This window comes from Aspergillus mulundensis (genome assembly GCF_003369625.1).
Source record: "Aspergillus mulundensis strain DSM 5745 chromosome Unknown scaffold_1, whole genome shotgun sequence".
Classification (NCBI taxonomy): Eukaryota; Fungi; Ascomycota; class Eurotiomycetes; order Eurotiales; family Aspergillaceae; genus Aspergillus; species Aspergillus mulundensis.
The window spans coordinates 799,786-819,727 of record NW_020797889.1 but is presented as its reverse complement, the minus strand read 5'-3'; the positions used below and the strand labels follow the sequence as shown (position 1 = coordinate 819,727).

General features: G+C 56.2%; 8 protein-coding genes across 8 annotated transcripts; 5 read left to right on the top strand and 3 right to left on the bottom strand.

Moving 5' to 3' along the window:
• Positions 1-598: 598 nt before the first annotated feature.
• Positions 599-2,959, top strand: DSM5745_01783 (class I SAM-dependent methyltransferase; the record flags this gene model as incomplete). Its single annotated transcript, XM_026743799.1, has 3 exons — positions 599-964; positions 1,016-1,249; positions 1,307-2,959. 3 exons carry the CDS (start codon positions 599-601, stop codon positions 2,957-2,959), a joined length of 2,253 nt encoding a protein of 750 aa, XP_026606962.1.
• Positions 2,960-3,314: 355 nt separating this feature from the next.
• DSM5745_01782 (MDR family MFS transporter) lies at positions 3,315-5,063 on the top strand (the record flags this gene model as incomplete). Its single annotated transcript, XM_026743798.1, has 1 exon — positions 3,315-5,063. One exon carries the CDS (start codon positions 3,315-3,317, stop codon positions 5,061-5,063), a length of 1,749 nt encoding a protein of 582 aa, XP_026606961.1.
• Positions 5,064-6,510: 1,447 nt separating this feature from the next.
• Positions 6,511-7,758, top strand: DSM5745_01781 (uncharacterized protein; the record flags this gene model as incomplete). The annotated part of the gene is made up of 1 exon (XM_026743797.1): positions 6,511-7,758. One exon carries the CDS (start codon positions 6,511-6,513, stop codon positions 7,756-7,758), a length of 1,248 nt encoding a protein of 415 aa, XP_026606960.1.
• A 178-nt stretch (positions 7,759-7,936) lies between these two features.
• DSM5745_01780 (ankyrin repeat domain-containing protein) lies at positions 7,937-9,355 on the bottom strand (the record flags this gene model as incomplete). The annotated part of the gene is made up of 1 exon (XM_026743796.1): positions 7,937-9,355. One exon carries the CDS (start codon positions 9,353-9,355, stop codon positions 7,937-7,939), a length of 1,419 nt encoding a protein of 472 aa, XP_026606959.1.
• Positions 9,356-9,527: 172 nt separating this feature from the next.
• On the top strand, positions 9,528-13,791 carry DSM5745_01779 (uncharacterized protein; the record flags this gene model as incomplete). Its single annotated transcript, XM_026743795.1, has 9 exons — positions 9,528-9,674; positions 9,842-10,294; positions 10,577-12,563; positions 12,593-13,252; positions 13,321-13,363; positions 13,413-13,455; positions 13,508-13,565; positions 13,622-13,646; positions 13,698-13,791. 9 exons carry the CDS (start codon positions 9,528-9,530, stop codon positions 13,789-13,791), a joined length of 3,510 nt encoding a protein of 1,169 aa, XP_026606958.1.
• A 761-nt stretch (positions 13,792-14,552) lies between these two features.
• Positions 14,553-16,855, top strand: DSM5745_01778 (LysM peptidoglycan-binding domain-containing protein; the record flags this gene model as incomplete). Its single annotated transcript, XM_026743794.1, has 5 exons — positions 14,553-15,015; positions 15,066-16,044; positions 16,100-16,359; positions 16,421-16,621; positions 16,707-16,855. 5 exons carry the CDS (start codon positions 14,553-14,555, stop codon positions 16,853-16,855), a joined length of 2,052 nt encoding a protein of 683 aa, XP_026606957.1.
• A 754-nt stretch (positions 16,856-17,609) lies between these two features.
• Positions 17,610-18,798, bottom strand: DSM5745_01777 (uncharacterized protein; the record flags this gene model as incomplete). The annotated part of the gene is made up of 5 exons (XM_026743793.1): positions 17,610-17,713; positions 17,784-17,991; positions 18,060-18,093; positions 18,171-18,391; positions 18,706-18,798. The coding sequence occupies 5 exons, from the start codon at positions 18,796-18,798 to the stop codon at positions 17,610-17,612; spliced, it is 660 nt and encodes a 219-aa protein (XP_026606956.1).
• A 105-nt stretch (positions 18,799-18,903) lies between these two features.
• DSM5745_01776 (aminoglycoside phosphotransferase family protein) lies at positions 18,904-19,782 on the bottom strand (the record flags this gene model as incomplete). The annotated part of the gene is made up of 1 exon (XM_026743792.1): positions 18,904-19,782. The coding sequence occupies one exon, from the start codon at positions 19,780-19,782 to the stop codon at positions 18,904-18,906; it is 879 nt and encodes a 292-aa protein (XP_026606955.1).
• Between the last annotated feature and the right edge of the window lie 160 nt (positions 19,783-19,942).

Here is a 19,942-nt window from a genome sequence, read left to right as displayed (position 1 = left end):
AATTCGGCACCGTTCATGGTGGGTCTGCCTTAGAATATTCCGAAACATTAAGGCCTAGCGCTGATGTCTGACGAAAGCATGACAGACGAATGCATTGCTTGGGGTTTACTCTAAATGGCTGCGGGTGGCTTACTTCGGACGTCTACCTTAATCTCCAGAGCTCGGCCCACAGCTCGGCCCAAGCTAGTGCTCTTTTCCAGACGAGCGAGCCATACACGGCCAGAACATCCCTGTCTGCCTGCATCGCCTTCGCAACACCAAGACGACCTGGACTGTCAGGCCACCGGGGGCAGGTCGCTCTCGGCAATTGCTGTTGGGAAGTTCGCTTCCTCTAGCTATTTTGGAGACTACCAAGGGGCAAACAAGGGACGATAAGGCGACCCATGTCGTGAAATCGGTTCTGAAAATTTCCATCGCGGCTGGAATATCATCATCTACACAATGAGGGGAAGTATGCGCCTAGTGGGGTCCAGCTCGAGGCTATCTGATGATTGCCAGCATCAATGGGCATTGATGGAAGGATACATATATAGTACCTGGTTATGGTGCCCTACGCCTTCCCGACTCCCGACTTATCCTTCAAAGATACGTGGACAAGATGGCGTTCTCTGGAGACGACGGTCTGCTTCTTAATTTTGGCTTCCCATTGACGCTCACCGGATTCAGCGCAGTTGCGCTGTGCGGTCTACTTCTCTCGCGGCTCCTTGCTCGACAGCGTTCGCAAAGCATTGAAGGCCCGGGCCGTCTCCATGCCTTCTTTATCTTCTGCTACTGCTGCTTCATCAAGTCCCATAATGGCGGGGATCGTGGTAGCCAGCAGACGTTCCTTGAAAGCTTCTACAAGAAGCAGGCATCTGTCTATGACACCACGCGGAGCCGCTTGCTTCAAGGGAGAACTGAGATGCTTGCATTAGTCGCCGCCCAGCTGAAGGCAAAGCCCAAGAGCGAGCGCATCTGGGTTGATGTAAGTAACAGCCATTGCAAACCACACCTTCTCCGAAATTAACTGTGTTAGGTTGGTGGAGGGACAGGATGGTGCATCGAGGCTATGTATTCCTTTGTCAATGTGCCAGAGTTCTTCTCAACTATTTATCTGGTTGATCTATCTCCATCTCTCTGCGAGGTTGCGCGACAGCGGTTCCGCCGTCTCGGCTGGAAGAACGTCCAGGTGGTTTGCGAGGATGCAAGGACATTTTGCCCACCGCGAAAGGCTAATCTTATCACCATGTCGTATAGCCTATCCATGCTTGTAAGAAACCACTGGTGTCTCGATCAGCGTGCTTCAATTGCTAATTCTGAATCCCAGCCTGATTACTATCCGGTCATCGACTCGCTCACCTCGCTTCTCGCCGCCGACGGGGTGATTGGCGTTGTTGACTTTTATGCTCAGTCTCGTCTGGATTTTGGAGGGCGAAACTACATTGGAAGCCACACTGGACGACACGTTAACTGGCTTTTGCGGAGCTTTTGGCGTGCCTGGTTCCATCTAGACCACATATGGCTTGACGCTGGTCGTCGGGACTATATGGAGTTTAGATTCGGCACCCTCCTCACAGTAAACGCTCGCAACCGCACTCTCGGTTGGATACCGTACTACATCTGGCTTGGGCGTCCTAAAAACGCAGAGATCAGTCCGCAAAATACAGACCAGATGCTCTGTTCTGAGGAACTGGCAATCCAGAACCAAGCAGCGAATATTCCCCTGCCGTCTTCTTTCTACCAGAATCATTCGTGGCGCGCTTATTATGACGACCAGCTCCCAAAGCACACTCAGTTTAAAGACGAGTATATCTACGCCTTTACCTGGGAAGACTCGCGCCAAGACCATAGTCTACTCAACCTGAGCGCGGACGATGTAGTGCTTGCAATGACAAGCGCTGGCGACAATATTCTTTCATATGCCACAAAAAGCCCCGCGAGAATCCATGCCGTCGACCTTAATCCGGCCCAGAATCACCTCCTTGAGCTCAAGATGGCTTGCTATAGCGCATTGCCCTATGAAGACTTTTGGATGCTCTTCGGCGAGGGAAGACACCCTGACTTTCATCATCTGCTTCTCAACCACATCTCGCCCCATCTTTCCAGCCGTGCGTTCCAGTACTGGCTCGACCACGCCTATGTATTCGATAGGCCCGGGAGTTCAGGTTTGTATGACACCGGCGGATCTCGCCACGCCCTCCGCGTCATTCGCTGGGTCTCTAGTATTTTGGGCCGTCGAACTGCTGTATGCCAGCTACTCGCCGCCGACAGCCTTTCTGAGCAGGTCAACATTTGGCAAACCCTGATCCGCCCTGCTCTGCTATCACCCCTGCTCTGCAAACTGGTCGTCAGCCAGAAAAAGTTTCTATGGAAAGCCTTGGGCGTCCCTAAAAATCAACTTGCAATGATCGAGAGCGACTACAAAGCCGCTGCAGGTGCCAGCTGCAACATCCGTTCCCGAGCCATCTGGCACTACATGGTCGATACTGTCGACCCGGTGGCCCAGCAGACACACATAGGCAGCGACAACCCTTACTACTATGTCTGTTTGGCTGGCAAATATAGCCGGACCTGCCACCCCGAGTACTTATCCTCAGAAGCGCATGCCATGCTCTCCCAGTCCGGCGCCTTAGACAATCTTCACATCCATACCGATGAGGTTACCAAGGTACTTAGCCGCTTTAGCCCAGATACTCTAACGGTTGCTGTTCTCATGGACAGTATGGACTGGTTTGACCAAGAGGGCGAGTCTGGCCCCGAGCAGATTATCCGGCTTAACCGTGCGATGAAGATGGGGGGCCGCGTATTGCTGCGATCTGCAGCTCTCCAGCCCTGGTATATTGCGGCATTTACGACGCGCGGCTTTACGGCTGAACGTGTTAGTGCTCGAATTGAGGGTGCATGTATTGACCGGGTTAATATGTATGCCTCTTGCTGGATCTGCACCAAGGTGGAGGACTTGTCGGCAGGTCAAACATAGACAGGGTAGACTCGACAGGTAGATTGCTCGGTAAAATGAATGTTACAGGTTGGGGTACTATGCGTACCGTAACGGCCACCTATCTTTGCATCTTTGCATCTTTGCATCTTTGCATACATCCATACATACATCGGTCATGCATTCCCGGGCTCGGGTTTAGGGGCTGAGAAACGCCCAGGCTTGGGCTGCAGGGATGCTCTTCCTTCTACGCATGTCCACGGTGGCAGTGCTAGTCTCCAAGAGGTTAGCTACCGTAGGCATCCCTCGGGCTCTCACCTGAGCTTTCTTTGTTCTTTCGTCCATCTCATTGTCAAACCTCCTCCTTTTTCACTCATTCACCACCCCTGTCAGTACCATGGCGGAAACCTCAACCATCCAGGTAACCAAAGCCACAGCCCTACCAACACCAAACGAAAGCGAAGAAGAAAAGAAAGCCAAAGAGAACGACTCACAAGAAAACGAGAATGAAACCAGCTCGCAGAATGCCCCATCACCATCACCAACGCAGCCCTCTCCTACATCAACCTCCACCCCCAAAAAGACCTGGCGCTTCTGGGCCGTCTTCCCAGCGCTCTGCACGACGACCTTCCTCGCAGCCCTCGACACCTCCATCCTCTCCACAGCCCTCCCAACCATCGCCTCCGACCTCCACTCCGGCGAGCTCTACATGTGGATCACAAACTCCTACATCCTCACCTCCACCGTCGTCCTCCCCCTCTTCGGCCAAATGGCCAACATCTTCGGCCGCCGCTGGATGCTCATCAGCTCCGTCGTCGTCTTCGCAATCGGGAGCGCAATGGCCGGCGCCGCAACAAACACCAGCGCCATCATCGCCGGCCGCGCAGTCCAGGGCATCGGAGGCGGCGGCATAAACATCCTCGTCGACACCGTCATCTGCGACCTCGTGCCCCTCCGCCAGCGCGGCAAATACGTCGCCCTGATGGCCTCCGTCTGGGCCGTCGGCACAACCGTCGGCCCTGTCCTCGGCGGCGCCTTTGCCCAGCATATCTCCTGGCGCTGGGTCTTCTACATCAACCTCCCGCTCTGCGGCGTGTCGCTCGTCCTCCTCGTGCTCTTCCTGCGCGTCATGCACCCCCGTCCACCCAACGCCACAATCTGGAACCAATTCCTCCGCGTCGACATAGCAGGAAACACCCTCCTCACCCTCGCCGTCATCGCCATCCTCCTAGCCCTCACCTGGGCCGGAACCGCATACCCCTGGTCTTCATGGCGCGTGCTGCTCCCGCTCCTCCTCGGCATAGCCGGACTCATCGCGTTCCCAATCCACCAATCCTCGCGCTTCTGCCCGGAACCCTCCATCCCACTCCAAGTCTTCACCAGCGCAACAGCCCTCTGCGCCCTATGGATCTCCTTCTTCCAAAGCCTCCTCCTCTACTGGGTCGGCTACTTCCTGCCAGTCTACTTCCAAGCGCTGAAAAGCCTGTCCGCAACGAACTCCGGCTTCGCCGTCCTCCCCATCACAGGCGCGATCGCGCCCTTCGGCGTCATCACGGGGATCCTCCTCGCAAAGACAGGAAAATACCGCCCCTTCCACTTCCTCGGCGCGATCTGCATGACCGCCGGCGTGGGCCTCTTCTCGCTGCTAGACGACCGCTCGCCGGCCCGCGACTGGGCCGGCTTCCAGGTCCTCTTCGGCGTCGGGTCCGGCATGATCTTCTCCTCGACCCTCCCGCCCATTCAAGCCGTCCTGCCGGAATCCGACGTCGCGACGGCAACGGCAACGTGGGCGTTCCTGCGCAGTCTAGGCTGTATCTGGGGGATTGCGATTCCGACCTCGATATTTAATACGCGTGTGCAGAGGGTGTTGGGGATTGTGAGTGATGCGGCGATTAGGGAGATGCTGGCTGATGGGGGCGCGTATGCGGTGGCGAGTGAGGGGTTGGTCAAGAGTCTTTCTGGTCGGCCCGTGTTGCAGGCGGAGGTGCTGAGGGTGTATGAGGATGGGCTGAAGTGGGTGTGGTGGATGGCGGTGCCGTTTGGGGCGGCGGGGTTTCTGTTGGCGCTGCCGGTTAAGGAGGTGGGGTTGAGGGAGGAGTTGGTGACGGAGTTTGGGCTGCGGGAGGAGGCGGAGAGGGGTAGTTAAATCGGTATGGATGGAGATGGTTGGTGTTTATTGGAATTGGATAGGTATTAGATAGGTGATGGTTGGTGCCATTCACGTGCTGGACATAACCCTAATTTGATAACTGGCTGCCTTTAAACTTAGACCCAAAACAGCCAATCAACGAACAACACACTGAAATTCCAGTCACGAGCCTGTAAAGGCCAGGCAGACCTTAGGGCGTCATCGGGGAATCAGTACAACCGTGGACAAGTGTAGGGAGGAACTTCTGGGTGTGCCGGCTACCTAACAGTTGACCGGTTTGTACCTATACCTATGGATGGTACCTACGGTAGGGTAGGGTGAGAAGGAAAGCCCCCCAGCCAGAATGCTCGTCCGCCTCCACATACCGGTATCCCGGTGCATAGCCAACATCACCAGCTGCCGAATATACTACGAGGCTCGATCGACGGTAACGACGAGGCTTAGCATGGAGAGATGTCATTGTTGCGAACAAGGACTACCCTATGCTAGTCTTCTAGGCGAATACATCCATCAATGATGACGGCACCGTGGACTGCGAGAGTATGAGCCAATGACAAGAGAAGCTATCCGTCCACCGTCCCGTCTACATATCAAGCCAGGAAGCTAGGTAGGCATGTTAAGAAGTAGTAGACAAGTAATCTGTTAGCAAGTCTTTCCATATGAGCTATTAGCTTGACTACATCTATCACATACGACCACAGGCCCGGGGGTGTGGAGAACAGGGCTTCCCGTCCGCCCAGCCGTACTTAAAGTATCGAATGTGGGTCCACCTGAACAAGCAGCCCCCTCAACAAAAACACCATGAAATCACCCTCCAACTGCAGAAAGACCAAAAACAAAAAACATACAACAGCTGGGATTCGCATGTGGTCACCCACCATACTACTAACCAGCCGGCGTGTGGCTTAAGTACGGCTGAGCGGACGGGAAGCCCTGTTCTCCACACCCTGTGGTCGTATGTGCTTGTTTGAACTTAAGTGTCGACTGTCATGCAACCCTGTTGCATCGATTGTTACCCGCCCAGTGTTGGGTATAGAGGTGTTTTGACGTGTGTTTTCTCCTACTCCTACCTAGTATCAATATGGGTATGTAACCTAGCGCAGACTGTAGTCGATGCAGGCCACGGGGATTCATCTAAGCTGCCCATATCCCGTGGAGTTGGTTCCTTCTATTTACGACCTTGGAAGTCGGGATAGCAGGCAGACAGGCCTGACGTTATCCGGATACCCTAGCAGGCTGCCACCTAGCCAATATTATAATGAATTGGCTCTATAAGCATTATTTTAAGGTTTTTTAGTGTATAATTGCCGGTGCCTAGTAGGTGCCTAGTCTGTCACGTGCCATCAACCAAAGAACCATGGAACTACCCAGGTACTGCCATAAATTGATTTCTACACCCGCCAAGCGTCTCTCTCCTTTCCAAACATCCATCCAATCCGCCAACATGATACACATCCCCATGTTCGACGGTGCCTTCACCCTAAGCATCGACAGAACCCCTCGGCCCCTCGGCGACGCAACTCGTACCCTCTACAACCGCGCCATCTCCAACCCCTCCTCCCTAACAGACCAAGAACGCCGCCTCATCACACGCCGCCCCCCAGCCGAAGAGGAAAACACCCTGTGCCAGAAAGAATGCGGACTAACCATGGACGAGCTCATCGCCAAAGCCATTAACAGCAATGATAAAAACACCAATGGCCCCGCCCTGAGCAATCAAGAATCCCGTCTCCTCTTGTCCGGCGTCGTTAAGGGAGAAAGCGGCCGCATCCTGTCCGAGAGGGTTCGTCTCAGTCTGGAAGATCGAGACCTCATGAGCCGAGCCATGGATGCGGCGACGACGGACGACTTGAGGGTTGCAAGGGAGGCGGCGCAGAGGGTGAATCAGCGATTGACGGACGCGTGGCTGGCGGCCATGGACACGCTGAGCAATGACGACATCAGAAATCTCAAATTCGCCATCAACGTGCCCTGGCAGGAGCACGTGCTGCAACTGCAACCCGGTTCGACGTCCGCTGGGGATTCTGGGCAGGGGCAGGGACTTGATAGAGAGAGGGGGCGTTTTGGTCTCGTGGTATTCTACCAGGAAGGAGAAGGGCAAGGCGAAGGAGGAGGAGGAAGAGGTCGTCTTCCGGAATACAAATCCCAGATCGAAACGGCCATTCACCATGGCTTACATTTTTCAATTGACATAATCAAGGATGAGACGAGGGGGCGGTTTGCCCTGCACTGGGTGGCTGTTCCAGGTATTGGGAATGAGGAACTAGACCCGAGTGCACTGCGGAGCCGATTCAGCACGATGCTCTCGAACAGCGAGATCCCCAGTGGGTTTCGACGCGACGCCTTCCTCTATGTCGATGATGAGGCGTACCGGTCGCGGGAAACGGCGAGGCCGTATCTCTGGTTAGCTGAGCCTGAACCTCAGCCTGACCCTCAGTCCGAGAATGGGGCTGGGACAGAAGCTCAATCTCAACCCCCACCTCCGGCTGAGGCTCTACGGCCCCTAAAAGTTGACATCAAGCACATCGCGCCGACGTTATTTGCACGGCTGGTCCAGCGCGATCTGGAGGGCGAGGCAAGACGGAAGCCCTACCGGAATACCTCGGAGCTAAGCAAGTTACATGCGGCCACGCAATCACGCGCTCGGAATGAAATCGATGGGATCTGGCCGCCGCCGGCTCGGTACCAGTGAGTTACGTATCTTATTAGCTTAGGGCTCATGATGAAGTGCTGTGGCTAGAAGATGAAACCCCCGATGACGTACCGGTAAGCATTTCGCCGTGATAGTTACATGGCACTATTAGCATACACTGGCAGCCGAGTGAATAAAGGAGTAAACCCATCTTCCCCGACTGTGCACAAGACCTGCACTATGGCCGGCCACGACCACGACCACGACCTCGACCTCGGCCTCGACCTCGGCCTGTATTTTGAACGGCTTGCATACGCCTCCAGCTCTCGCGGGCGACGATCCCCTCTTGCCGGATTTGCTCTGCAGTCTTTCCAGCGGCATTTGCTCTCTCCACCTCAGCCCACGCATCCATCAAGACCCCGATAACTGCCCGGGCATCTCGCACCCGGTCGGTGTGATTCGAGTCAGGCTCGAAGCCTTCGGTGCAATCCTGCCGAATCTCACCCTTCACGACCTCGTGCAGCGGGGTGTTTCCCTCGTGGTTGACCGCATTCGCCGTGGCCGGATTCGCCGCGAGGAGAACAGTCACCGTGTCCAGCATCATCTCCTTAGCTACTGGCCCGCCTTGCTGGGCGCCCCATGGCGGACTCTTCAGACCCATCACAGCCCAGTGCAGCGGGAGGCGTCCCTGACCATCCGCGACAGCGACCATCTCCGCCGGCCCAATGTCCCCGCTGTGCTCCAGCAGAGCGCGCACAGCGTCCCGATTCCAGAACAAACTGGCGATATGCAGCGGTGCTACATTTTCGGCATCCAGAATCGTCCAACTGTCATGAAACATCTGGCGGGCGTGCGGGTCGGCCCCCTCCGCGATGAGTCTCGCCACCATCTCGCCGCTAGCCCCTGGCACCGCGGCCCCAAGAACACTGCTGTACAGTTGCATCTCCTCCTCCCCCTCCGCCGGCGGCCTGCCCTCGACCCTCGAACGTGGCCAGAGCACGTCCGACCCCGTCACCGAGCACCCCTGCTCCAGCAACCAGTAGACAAAGGCCTCACGCCGCGCGCTGTCCTCTGCCATCTCTAACGCATCCCTCTCAACCTCCCTCGGCATCCAAGGCGCCCTCAACGCCGCCACAGCAGTCCACAGCGGCGGACAGTAGTCACCGTCACCGTCCGGCCTCGGGCTTCCCCTGAAACTCCCCAAGGGCGGCTCCTGCCCCACCAACCAAGCGACAAACTCCCGATCCGCAGCCCGGCACCCGGCCTCGAGAAGCGACACATGATGACGCTCAAGATACGCATTCAGTGTCTCTTTCTCTGGCTCTGTCTCGCCCGGAAAATCACTCGACCTCGTGACGGCCCCGCGTGCACGGTAGATGTCAACCAGCGCCTTGACCACCTCGAAACTGCGGTTCTCGGCTGCAATGTGGAAAGGGTGATCTGTCTCGATCTCGTAGTGTTTGTACAAGACGGGCGTGGTCAAGCTGTATTGGCGAAGAGCGGCGACGTCGTTGGTTGCCAGGATTGTGTGCAGGAGGGCGTTGTAGGGGGCTTCGTAGACGGGGGAGCCGTCGGTGTCGTAGAAGGCTGGAGCTGTGGCTGTCCCCGGGCGTGTGAAGTCTGGGTGTGGGGTGTGGAAGGCTGCGTAGGGGGGCATAGTGGCCTTGGTTTAGGGTACCTATGGTAGTGTACCTAGGTAGGTGAGGTGGTTAAAGGTTAGGGTTGGGAAGAGGCGATGGCTCAATATATATATTCTTAGGCACGTGACTGTCTACTAGGGTACATCCTCGAACACCATACACCCACTCTCACTTAGCACTTGGATGTAAATGACCGTACCCCATCACCATCCAGCTATTCACGAGAACCCACACTGCTACTACCAACAGTGCTATGTAGGCCGTGCTGTCGTCGTGCTAGTCGACGAACCCGGCGGATCCGTCGTCCACTCCGACGTCGCCCCATCGATATACACCGTATCCCCCTGATAATTCCAATTCGTCGTGAACGCGCCCATCTGCGGCGCGTACCCCGTAGCGCCATTGACGTATACATTCACAGCCCGGTTGGTAGCATTGTACCCGCCAATCGCAGGCCAGATGTATCCCAAATTCTCATAGGAGAAGAGGCCCTGGTTAAACAGGAAGACGCCCTAAAACCCACCGTAAGCAGACAGACAGACAGACAGGGAAAAGAACCAACTCACAAACGCATTCAGCTCCCGCGCATACGCCTGCGACCACGCCGACAACCCCCGGATGCCCGCCGCGTTATCCTGCCCGATATACCAGCGCTCGGTGGCCGGGTGCCTGCAGGTAATCGCGCTCGTGCGCGAGTTGTAGTTGGCCATGGCACCCGTGTTCCACGCCGTGCCGTCGCGATCGTACGTGCTCGAGAAGCGGAACTGGGCGCGCGCCGCCGAGTGCCGGCCCGCGACCGTCGTGAGCGTCTGGCTGTGGTACACCTGCATCGAGGCCACGCCCGGGTAGAACGCCCCGCCGGTGACCTGGGTGTTGCGGAAGGTGCGGGCGTCGCGCGTGATGTGCAGGTGGAAGACGATCCAGAGGTCTGGGGGCGCCGTGTCGCCCGTGTCGCCGTACGTGGCTAGCATGGAGGCCGTGGGCGGCGTGCCTGCGTCCGGCCCCATCCAGAAGGCCAGCTCGAGGATGACCTCGGGGCGGGCGGTGCCTGGGATCCAGCGCGCGTAGTGTAGGGTTAGATCGCCCTTTGGGGGGTGGTAATGTTAGTGCACCGCACTGGATTTGGGGATTGGGTGAGGTGGGGGCGCTGGGCTTACGTTGACGACGCCGCGGAGGGCTTGGGCGACGGTGGGCTGGGTGCCGGCGCCGTTGCGGGCGTTGGTGCTGGTTGAGTCTAGCTTGCGCTTGTCGAGGTCGGCTTCGTCGACGTCGACTTCATGGAGCGAGCGTTTGTAGATGAAGTCGCTGGCCTGGCACAGCGCGGTGCTGGCGGCGCCGAGGTCGGCAATGGCCTGCTGGGAGTCGGCGATGTTGCAGAGCCACTCGGACACGATGGACTCCGGGTCGTAGGTCGAGGTCCCCGACCATGTCCCCGTGCCGTAGAAGGTGTCGCGGAAGGTGGCCAGGTTGGCGGACTCGGCGAGGAGGCCATAGTCCGCCAGCTGGCTGTTGAAGTCCGTGTCCAGGTCGGTGCGGGCAGTGGGCGCGGTCATCCAGACGACCAGGATCTGCACGAGCGTCGTGAACACGCGCTCCTGGTCCGCCGTGCTGTCCCGCCGTTCAAAGGCCGCGCTGTACTGTGCGTCCTCGTTGGCCGAGCAGCTCGGGTCGGCCAGCCACTGGCCCAGGTAGTAGTGGAACTCATACGCCGTCTGGTCCTCGTAGGGGTCGGAGCGCGGGGCCGTCGTGGTGGTGGTCGTCGTCGTCGTGCCGTTGCAGCAGTAGGCCTCGTTGCCAAAGTTGCAGCTGTCCGCCTTGCCGGGCTTGTTGCCCCCCATGAGCACCTGGATGCTCTCCTCTGCGATGCGGATGGCTCCCGAGGGGCATGCGTCGGTGCAGTACTGCGTGTTGGGGAAGCTGACCTCGTGCCCGGTCCAGGCACAGTTGGTGAAGGCGTCCGGGATGGAGCCCTTGCAGCAGTAGTTGTAGTTCTTGCTCCCCGAGCACGAGGAGCGCCCGCCCCAGCCCTGGCGAGAGCCCACCACGAACTGGTCGTACCCGGACGGGCAGGTGTCGTCGGACTCGCACTTGGCCGTCCACGCGCAGTCCGCCCAGGGCTGGGTCGAGTTGGTGACGGTGCAGCAGGCCGACTGGTATCCCGAGTGGCAGCCGCTGGTAATCGTGCCCACCTCGGCCTCGCCGTCGTCGCAGCCCCCCTTGCATTTGCCGCTGTTGTGGAAGCCCCGCCAGCGACAGGTCGGCAGGTCCTCCGAGGTTGGGCAGCACAGGGTCTGCGTCTGGCCGCCCCCGGTCAGGCATTCGGTCGAGTCCAGCATGAGCTGGCTCGTCTTGTCCTCGCGCGTGATCTCCTTGAACCCGGCGGGGCAGGTGTCGCCGCAGTTGATGAACCGGCAGACGCTGTCCTGCGAGGAGGTCGTGGTGGTGGTGCTGGTTTCGTCGCCGGTGAGCGTCAATCCCAGCCCCGTCGTGCTGTTGATGTTGACCGGGTTCCCCAGCGCGGCCGCGAGCCCGTTGGAGAAGGTGTGCATCTCGTCGTCCTCGCCGATGGACCAGACCAGCACGCCTCCCAGGCACACCGACTTGGCGTAGTCGGCTTTGAGCTTCCAGGTCTCTTCGTCGTCGTACGAGACCCACTGGTCGGTGTCCCAGGTGATGACCTTGACGGCCGCCTCCTCGTACAGCGTCCCATTGACGCCGTTCTCCTGCATGATTTGCTCGATTTCGCTGTTGAACAGGACGCCCGCCGTGTTGCTGCAGGTGCCCGCCGTGCCCGCGGAGAGATACTCACAGCCAGGCTCCGAGCACGCGCCGCTCGCCAGGGTGTAGCTGCGGCCGTAGAAGGCCAGGCCAAGGTTGACCTTGGACGGGGTGACATCCACACCCCAGAGCAGGTCCAGCGCGGTCTTGATCTCGGTCAGGTTCGTGTGAGCATCCAGGTAGGGCCCGGTCCACTCGTCTCCGATATCCCAAGTCCCATGCAGGTCGTACGCCATGAAATTAAACCAGTCAACCGAGGGCTCAATCGACTTGAGGTCAAAGTGCTGCAGGTACCAGTAGCTGGTGGGGAGAGTGATGGACAGCCCGTAGCTGTACTCGCTCAGCGCGCTCTTCAAGCCCGCCAGGAAGGTCGGGAAGTTGTCATAGTCCTCTGCACGGCCGTTGCGGTCATCCGCAGCTGGATACTCCCAGTCGATGTCCACCCCGGTAAAGCCCCAACCTTAGTGTTCATGAAGTTGAGCAAGCTAACAAAAAACACGTTCTGCTGATCGGAATCAGCAGCCGCCAAGTCGGAGAAGGTCGTCGCGGTGCGCTGGACGCTGTCCGAGAAGTCCCACCCTCCAATCGATATCCACAGTTCCTGCTCCGAATCGCGATACTGCAATGCCGCCAGCTGCTGGTAGAGTGTTTCATCACTCTGCGCTGCGGGGATGACCTCGAAGGTGTCCGGGTCGATGCTCCCAAAGGCAAAGTAGATGTGGGAGTACACGCCCTGGGGCACAGAGTAGGGCGCCATGCCATCGCAGCCGCGCGTGGCAGCCGCCGAGTTGTAGTACCCAATCACGCGGGCGATGGACTGGGAGCTGGCATCACACGAGGGCACGGTGACAGTCTTGTTGCCGCAGAACTCCTCGGTTGTGCCGCAGAAGCCATACGGGCTGCAGCAGACGTCGAGCGGGCAGGTCGTGGCATTGACATACTCGGCCGGCCAGCTGCCGGGGTTGCATTCGGCTTTGGCGTCGCAGTTGTTGATGCACACGTCGGCGCCGCAGTAGTCCGGCCCCATGCCGCAGACGCCATACTGGCCACAGCAGCCGATCTCGCAGGGCACGGTGGCGCTGCAGGATGTGTCTGCTGCTACCCCCGATACCCCGACGCCCAGGCTGGCGAGCAGCGTCAGGGCCACACCTGCTAACATCGGGTTCACAAAAGGAAAGATGATATATGTATACTTTTAAAAGAGTGTTGGGTGTTGACAAGGAGAGTGTAGCCCTTACGAGGCCAATGTTAGAAAAGAGGGTAAAAGTAGGAAAAGAATGGTAAGATGTCTGATAGACAGGCGCTCACTGATGAAGGTGTTGGCTACAAGTGGAAGTTGGTACGTACTATATACTCTGAGCTCAGCACTGGATATCTACTGACATTACAAGAGTCAGTATCCGCATGGCCAAGAGGTACACAATACTAGAGCCATGTGCTCAACTCCATGTGGGTACCTGCATACACTAGATGCAGTGGCAAACCATTTGAAACACTGTGAATAGATGACATGATTCTGATTCGAGCCAGGTGAGATTGGGGTTACATCTGACAGCCTCAGTCTCTGCATTTGTCATGAAGGTTGGAGTATATCATCCATGGCAATAGCAGGTATGATACAAGTCAAGCCATTCAAAACGCTGCAAATAGATTAACGGCTTCCGAAAAGGCTTAAGTGAGAGCGTACCTGACGAGGCCGGAGATTGCCATGGATGTTGTCTGACAGTCTCTGCAGTTCAGCTGCAATATACCATAGACCCTCCGGCAGGGCGCGGCTGAGAACGGTCTCCATGCAGGACATCCAATTGGACTAAACAAGCCCGAGCCGTAGCTAAGCATTCCCCGACTGAGCTTGTGCCTCCAAACTTTGCTTATCTCTAGCTAAGCTCGCCAGCTAGGCTCACTTTGGAGGCCTGCTCCGTGAGCCATTCCCAAAGCAGGCTGCCGTATAGCCGGACGCCTCCACTTGTAGGAAAGGGGCCTATGATCTTCAACTTGGTGGATACACTGATTCATCTACTATTGTCAGCTTGGCAGGGCATTTTTAGGCTGAAGAAAGCCATTCTCGCAGGTATTGGCTGAACCCTAAGGACCAGACTTGGAAGCAATGCCCATGTCTTCTGTCGGAAATTGCCGCCGCAAGTTCTGTGAATTCCTCAGCTACGATTGCTAGGATTGCTGCAATGTCCGTCTACCGATTGCTGATAGTGATGTCGCAGTCTGAATCGTCCCATCCGAGACTTCACCAACATGTACCCCTTCGGAGATTGCATTCAAAGTAGGAAGCGCTTGTCAGCTGTCTGAGAGCACTTTTACTTATCCTTCAGCTTTGCCGAGATTAAGAACCGCTCACGTCCATCCCACTGCCCACATTGACGAGTTGCTAAGACTGCTCTTCTCCCTGCTGAGCTTCAACTATCACCCAGGTTCATCACCATGGCGCCTGGCCTCGCCCTTTTACTGTCGGTGTCCTCTTTCCCTGCCGGCCTCGCCGCGCACTCTTTCTCCCATGGCCGTTTCCATGTTCAAGCGCGGACGGCGGACGCTGTTGTGGCATCCCAGGGCGTGTCTATGTTCCCCAATGGGACTCTGTCCAGCCTTGGCCTGTCCTCGGCTTGCGAAGATGCGCTGTATCAGACGGTTGACTGTGATTCAGCTGTCTCGGACCTCATCACCGATGGCTACATCAGTAGCTCCGGCGAAGCAGCCACAACCGCTCTGGTCTGTGCAGCCAGCTGCGAGGCTTCCATTGCACAGCTGCATGACTCCGTGTCGGCCAGCTGTGGCACCTCCGCCGAGCTCATCCCCGGAATGTCGTACTTGGATCTCGTCAACCAGCTCTGGAGTAACTGGAACCAGTCCTGCTTTACGGACCCGACGACAGGTGCAAACTGCAATGGTGAGTAACCAGTGCCCGTTTCTCCTCTGGCCTCTGCTAAGAATTTCCAGACCAGATCGCCTCCTGGAACAACTTCACCACCCTTGAAGAGATTCCAAGCGCGGATCTATGCTCGTACTGCTATGTCAAGAAGCTGGAGCTGATGCAGGGAGACGCCTATTCAGACACCTATAACGCGGATTGGGAATCGGTGTATGAGTATGTCGCCGCTGCCTGCAACCTCACCGTGACGGACTTCAACGCTACCACCAGCGCCTTCAACGCATCCGTGCCGACGACGACAGCGGACAGCTGTACGTCTGGTGACATTTACACAGCCAACGAAGGTGATACCTGTGACTCGATTGCCCTAGCCAAGGGGGTCTCGTCGGCGACAATGTACTACATCAACCCGGGCCTTGTCAACTGCTCCGATATCACGGCCGGCACCACCCTTTGCCTGCCGCTGACCTGCACCAACGTCTACTCCGTGCAGACCAACGACAGCTGCCCCAGCATCGCAGTGGCCAACTTCATCACGAGCACGCAGCTAGTTAACTGGAACACCGAGCTGGACGCGGCTTGCTCCAACCTCCACTCCGCCAACCCGGACTGGGGCTCTGTGCTCTGCGTCTCGCCCCCCGGTGGGACATACACCGGGCAGGCCTTGAACTCGACCTCTGACTCGGACACCCCCAGCGCGGTCTCCCCTCCTGCAGGCGTCAACGTCGCCGTCGGGACAACCCTCGACTGCGGTTCCTGGTTCGTCAACACCGCCGCCCTGAACTACAACTGCTCGTCCATCTGCCTGGCCAACAGCATTGCCATACATCTGTTCACCGAGGCGAACCCCTCGCTCAACTACACAACCTGCGACGCCGACCTCGTCACCGGCGACGCCTACTGCGTCGATCCCCTGGACGGCTGGCAGTACAGCAACCAGACCGCGACGAACCAGACCTCCACCGTCACAGCCGCCACCTCGCCATCGGCTCCCACCCAGACGGGCATCGCCTCGAACTGCAATGCATACTACGCCGCACAATGCAAGTCCACTCCTCTCCACAAGATCTCCCCACTAACACTCACCCTCAGCCGGCGATAGCTGCGCCTCCGTGGCCGCCGAATTCGGCATCACCCTCGCCGACTTCCTCGCCTGGAACCCAGCCGTCTCATCCGACTGCACCAGCGGCTTCTGGGCCGACGAGGACTACTGTGTCGGCGTCGCCAGCAACACCTCGACGACGACCACAGCAATAACCACAACTACCTCGGCCTCCCTAACCCTATCAACAACCATCACCCCGCCCGCCGCAACCCAATCCGGCATCCCGGCTGACTGTATCAAGTACGCAGTGGCTCAAGGTACGCCCATTCACGCACCCTTTTTTTATATATGAACCAAGCAGAAGCTAACCCACCAAAGCCGGCGACACCTGCGCAACCCTCGCAGCCAAATACGGCCTCACAGAAGCCCAGTTCCTCTCCTGGAACCCCTCCATCTCCGCCGACTGCACGACGGGCTTCTGGGCCGACGAGGCCTACTGCGTCGGCGTGTACGTTTCTGCGCCTGCGCCCACGCAGACAGGGATCCCGATCACCTGCGACGAGTACTATGTTGTTCAGTGTAGGTCGCCCCTCTAGCAGACCGAGTCTTTGTCTCGTCCTGTCTTGCGGGCTTGAATGCATGCTGATTGAGTCCTCTCTTGCAGCGGGCGATACATGCGCCAGCATCGCTGCGCAGTTCAGCACGACGGTGGTGCAGTTTCTAGAGTGGAATCCGGCTGTTGCGGGTGACTGCACGAGTGGGCTTTGGGTTGGCGAGGCGTACTGTGTTTCTGTTTACGATACGTATGTTTAGGGGGGGGGGAGGGAGCCTCGGATGGCGGCTGGGCTTGCAGGTGTCTGTCTGGTGAGGTGAGGTTGAGATTGAGGTGCGGCGTGTAGGGTGGTTAGGGCTGGGGGTGGACTGGAGGTGAATGGAAGGGTTGTAGTGCAGCGTATGGACTGTGGTAAGCACCGTTAGCCTGCATGGCAATTGGAATGGTATGTATAACATATGGTACTGGTAGTCTAGCTAGACTGCCACTTCCCTCAATCTCTAGTAATAGAGTCGTATACAGCAAGAACTATCGTTGTGAGTTACAAAAGGAAGGTAAATAGTGCAGGTTTGGTGGAATCACGCACTACTTCACCTCTTGCCCCTGACATCTTAAAACTTAGCTATCTGTCCAATAAATCTATTGATCGCCCATTAGATGTGAGGTATAGGCTTGCGATCTACATCATTTAGTACTATAAAGAATCTGATGGGCTATGAAAAAGAAAGAAATAGGTAGAGCAGGATGCAGTGGGACTTGAGCCTGTCTACCTAGTTTGCTTACTCCAGAAGACCTGAGAGAGAAAGTTGCGGAAAGTTTCTACCAAAGAATCTTTACAAATGATACAATAAAGTTCTGCATCGAGTATGTTTCAGCAGCTACCTAGGTATCTGAATAAAACAGCATAAAACAAGTATAAGAGCGAGATCTGTCCGAAATTTTGGGAAAGAGTGATATGTTCAGCCGATCAGCAGCATAGGAAATAGCATAAAAGAGCGAGACGTGTCCGGTACTTTACAAATCAGCGATATACTTTCCATCAATCGACGACGCAGTTTCATCGACAACGTCATGAATAGACAGCATAGCATCCTCATCAGTCCAGTTGAGGCGAGCACCTACGATACATTAGTCTCACTATTAGCAGACACAAAAACATCTATAGAAGGCATACTTGAGCAAACAAACGGTAAGAATCTGCATTCTCTAGAGCCTGGGCAGCAGAAAAAGCGACAGACGCAGAGTATCCGATAGCAATGTCGCGAGTTGGAGGGTCGGCGATTGCTGAAGCATGAGTGAATTCATAAACAGTAACACCAATTTGGTCCTGATCATAGCAAGAATTGGCAACCGCAGGGAGATCGTAGAAGGCATCGCAGGTGGCAATCTCGTTAACCTTAGAAATGGTATAAGCCAGGGCGCCAGAGGTGCAGCGTTGATAGACATCGACACAGGAGTATATACCCTAGGGTAGTTCCGCCAGAGTCGGATGTAGAGGCTTCGGGAGCAATAGCACGGAACCTTCCGAGCAGCTGCAGTATTCCGGGTATCAGTGCCGGTGTCCTTAAAGAATACGACGGGAGTAGTGGCAGTAAACCAGCAGGAGCAGCATCGGCAGCATCCCTAGCAAGTTCGACAGCATTATTAACGGCATTTAGCACGGCCTCGACGCCACTGTTAGAGCAGCTGTCCAGCTGCACGTTGGTGCAGCGCGCGAGGGTCTTCGAGACATTGGCAGCTTCATCCCCATCAACTTCAACAGTAAGCTTGTTCGAGTCAAAAGGGAGTACGAAGACCTATGTTGCCGCTTCCAGGATCTGCGAAGCAATGGGATTCCGGCTGACATAGACCCAGTCACGATATCATGAGATACCGTTAAGAATATCTCGCGGAACATATAGAACCTGGTTAGGTTAATTCAGTGGCAGTATGGAGCGAAGGGACCTCGAGCCCCTCCTTTGACCTCCTTCATCGGTGCAATCTACATCGGAAAGCAAAACCTGGCTAGCCCGCTCATTCGTCAATCTTTTCAAATTAGGGCTTGATTTGCGGCTTCGATCTGATCTAAGATCACTTTGGAATAATCCCACCACCACAAGCTTCAAGGTACTGCTGGAGGATCCTTCTGTAACAGTAACTTGATAGCCGCTGTGACGTCCTGGTCTCCCGCGTGTTCATCGAGGGCATCGATCACGACTGTCATGGTCATGACTCCTGTAAATGCCATGCGGGATGGTCTGGGGCAAGTCGCGACGTGTTCGCTCGCATGGGAGTTGAACGCGGCTCCCTCCACGGTGCGTATTCCACATTAGAACTCCATATCACTAAAGACAATCCGCATCATGGCGCCTTCCAGCGGCAAGGGATCAATAATCTTCTCAATATACGCCGGCCAGTCGTCAATCCACTGCAATAAGGGGAAAACATGAGCGTATTCCCAGTACGAAGGATACCATCCAGCCGTCTCCCAGTCGACAAGAGCAGCTACTGCATACTCTTCTTTATTCGTAGCAGAGTTGAGGGCTTTTTTGACAAAGACATTCTCCCTGTAGAGATCTCCATGGGTGAACGTAGGCGGATGATTGCGAAGTGCTGACGGGAGGTGACGAGCAAGATAGTCGGAGAGAAAGCTGTGACTATTTGATTCGCTCCACATGATTCTTGAGCGAAGTGCGATGGCTTTTCCGAATTCTTCTTCTGTCTGAAAGGGGCCGGTAACGGCGGTGTCTTTTTCACGAGAAAAGAAATACTTATGGGGAACGGGTCCTTGGTTGACACTGCCGTAAAATGCAGGCGACGCCAGCGCTCTCATTTGATTAAAGATGCATCGCAATTCTCTAACAATCGAATCTTTATCTGCCTCAGTGAGCGAAGGCCACACCGTCCCTAGAGAAATGCCGGGGATGTATTCCATGACAATATACAGGGTGTCCCGATCGCGGTACATGGCGTAGAGTTGTGGCACTGGGATGTTGAGCTGTTCTTCAACAAAAAGTAGAGCATATCCCTCGTTTTCAGTCACAAGTGGGCCATATTTCACAACATATGTGTTTCTGATAACAACCAGGCGCCCACCATAGTCTGATCTCTTGGGGAGGGTTCTTGTTGCCTGTTCAATTTCATTCTGATCAGGAAGAGGCCCTGGTAATTGACAAGCATCTCGATAATAAGGAAGGGAGAACGGCATAGTTGGATTACGCAGGCTACCTAGGTAGTAAATGAGAAGAAGGGCGGGGGGTTACGGTCCACGGCCCGTCAGTCCGCAGGGGGGGTATTGAGTATAGTAATGGTTTAAGACTAGTATTATATTTATTGTAATATGTATTATTATTTAATATAATTAAAAA